The sequence below is a fragment of the Drosophila santomea genome, chromosome 3L (genome assembly GCF_016746245.2).
Source record: "Drosophila santomea strain STO CAGO 1482 chromosome 3L, Prin_Dsan_1.1, whole genome shotgun sequence".
Lineage (NCBI taxonomy): Eukaryota > Metazoa > Arthropoda > Insecta > Diptera > Drosophilidae > Drosophila > Drosophila santomea.
The window spans coordinates 13,589,336-13,591,288 of NC_053018.2; the positions used below are offsets into that span (position 1 = coordinate 13,589,336).

The 1,953-nt window shown below is 43.6% G+C and overlaps 1 protein-coding gene across 1 annotated transcript; it reads left to right on the forward strand.

Annotated features, from left to right (window-relative positions):
* Positions 1 to 313: 313 nt before the first annotated feature.
* On the forward strand, positions 314 to 910 carry LOC120448987. The gene is made up of 2 exons (XM_039631254.1): positions 314 to 473; positions 526 to 910. Exons 1-2 carry the CDS (start codon positions 453 to 455, stop codon positions 754 to 756), a joined length of 252 nt encoding a protein of 83 aa, XP_039487188.1. The 5' UTR covers positions 314 to 452; the 3' UTR covers positions 757 to 910.
* The last annotated feature ends 1,043 nt before the right edge of the window (positions 911 to 1,953 follow it).

Sequence of the window (1,953 nt, forward strand, 5' to 3'; positions counted from 1 at the left end):
CGTGGCCAAAAGCAATCCACTGTTCAGTTGTCGCCCGGCTGAGGCCGAAATGTGTTAAATCCGCTAGAAAAGCGGTTAACCGAGTAAACTGCAAATGCAAAATGCGGTTGGTTCACTCCGGTTCGGTGGGGTTACGTCCTGGCTTGGCTCGGTCCTGCTGCTGCTGCTACTCCGGATCCTCTTCCTGTTTCCATTCCCAGACCATATTAAAGGCAATGCCAAAGTGTTGATGGGTCAGTTTCGGCCGCATGCTATATTGTGTTGGCACAGCGCAATCATTTTTGTGCATTTCATGTGTATTTGCGGGCAAAATTTTCATTACGAGATGAAGTGACACATAGTAGGCCAGTAAAACATTTTCACTGCGTTCACAGCCGTGCTTAAATAGCATACACAGCAATAACCCGAAAGATAAAATAAAAAAAAATCCAATTATATAGCTTTAAATCAAGATGACATCCGAAGAAGAAGAGGTCTGTTCAATGAGACATTTCTTAAGACACCGCTTTTCACTTTGCATTTAAGGTATACACGGAGGAGGAGACTGATGCGGCCATGTTCTTCATCCGGGAGCATGATCTGCCCATGTCGGAGCTGTACTATGCCCTCAAGTATGTCCGCTTCCTGCACGGAAACCGATCCCAGACCGATCAGACTACGGACATCCAGGTGCCCCAGACCCCGGTCCCTGAGGTGGCACCACCGCCATTCGACTGGGAAGATAAGGAGAACCAACCCGTGGGCCGGGACTCGTAATTGCTTTCAATGTTTTCAATTGATTTGCGTTCTGCCTTCACAAATGGTGACTCAAAAGATTAAATTCTCAAAAGGCATTTTAAGTACTATGTTATTCACTTTTATCAATATGCATTGCAATTTATTCAACTAATAAATGGAAATACATATGTAAGTCTTTCGTTCAAATGTTCATAAACCCTAATGTAAGGTTGTGTGCTGCTAAGAATAATTTAAATAATAACTATTTGATTGAACGCGATAAAAGAACTGGTTGAAATAAAATTTTACTGGAACCAATTTTTTATGCATAACCAATGTCTTAACTCACCCAGAGTTATGCAATATTGCATGGTCAAATGTATGCAAAGATAAGTTAATAATACTGAAATCAAGTAGTTGGCAATGCCAATGACTATTAAAAAATGCATTGCAAAATTAAATGTATTTTTTGAGTATAACAAAGTGTCGCCTGCAAAGGTTTTATATACCAAGTTTTTGTTTCGCCGGTCCATTTCGACATCTTTGCATTCAACACTCCAGAGTTGCGACGCATTTCCAGGCGATTCGCGATTTTTAATTGTCAAACGCAGTCGGGTGAGAAATGAAGGCGTGAAGGAGTTGCACCGGAGAAGCCTTAATGACAGCTGATAATTTATTCAGCAAGTGCAACAGCTGAGCGACGGGCAGGAATTGTTTTCCAGCAGCCATGAAATATTTACAAGGGATAAAGGAGCAGAAGGAGCAGGAACAGCAGAAGAAGGAAGCCGTGTCCTGTGCCACTGAGATGAAATACATCCGCTTGTCATTGTCAGGATGACCGAGTGTCCAGATCTGCTGTAAAATGCAAATGAAGTCCCGGCGATTTCCACCCTCGCCGAGGGACTTGCATTTAATTAGGAATTAATGCGGGAGCTGGGGATGTGGGGGTGCGTTTCGGCACTCTGCGGTTAAGTGAAAGTTGAGCTTTTGGCTTAAGCCGCCTAAGCCGCGACTAAGTTTAATGTCCCGACGCGAAACGCTCAATTTGCATTTTGCATTTTCCTCCTCCAGCTTGTATTCATTCGAGGCGTTTTCACCCACAAGCGTTTTCCGCATTTGCAACCCCCGGCAAACAGAGGAAAATTTATTGTTTCAAACGGATTTCGATGCGCCCCAAATTCGATTACTGGTAATTGCCTAATGCCAACCTCCGATTTGGAAGGGGGCGTGGCACAA

What these genes read in the sequence shown, in the direction of transcription:
- LOC120448987 (XM_039631254.1), top strand. Translation starts at nt 453, where the DNA reads ATGACATCCGAAGAAGAAGAG. An exon ending in TGACATCCGAAGAAGAAGAG is followed by an intron (nt 474 to 525) that starts GTCTGTTCAATG and finishes TTTGCATTTAAG; the next exon opens with GTATACACGGAGGAGGAGAC.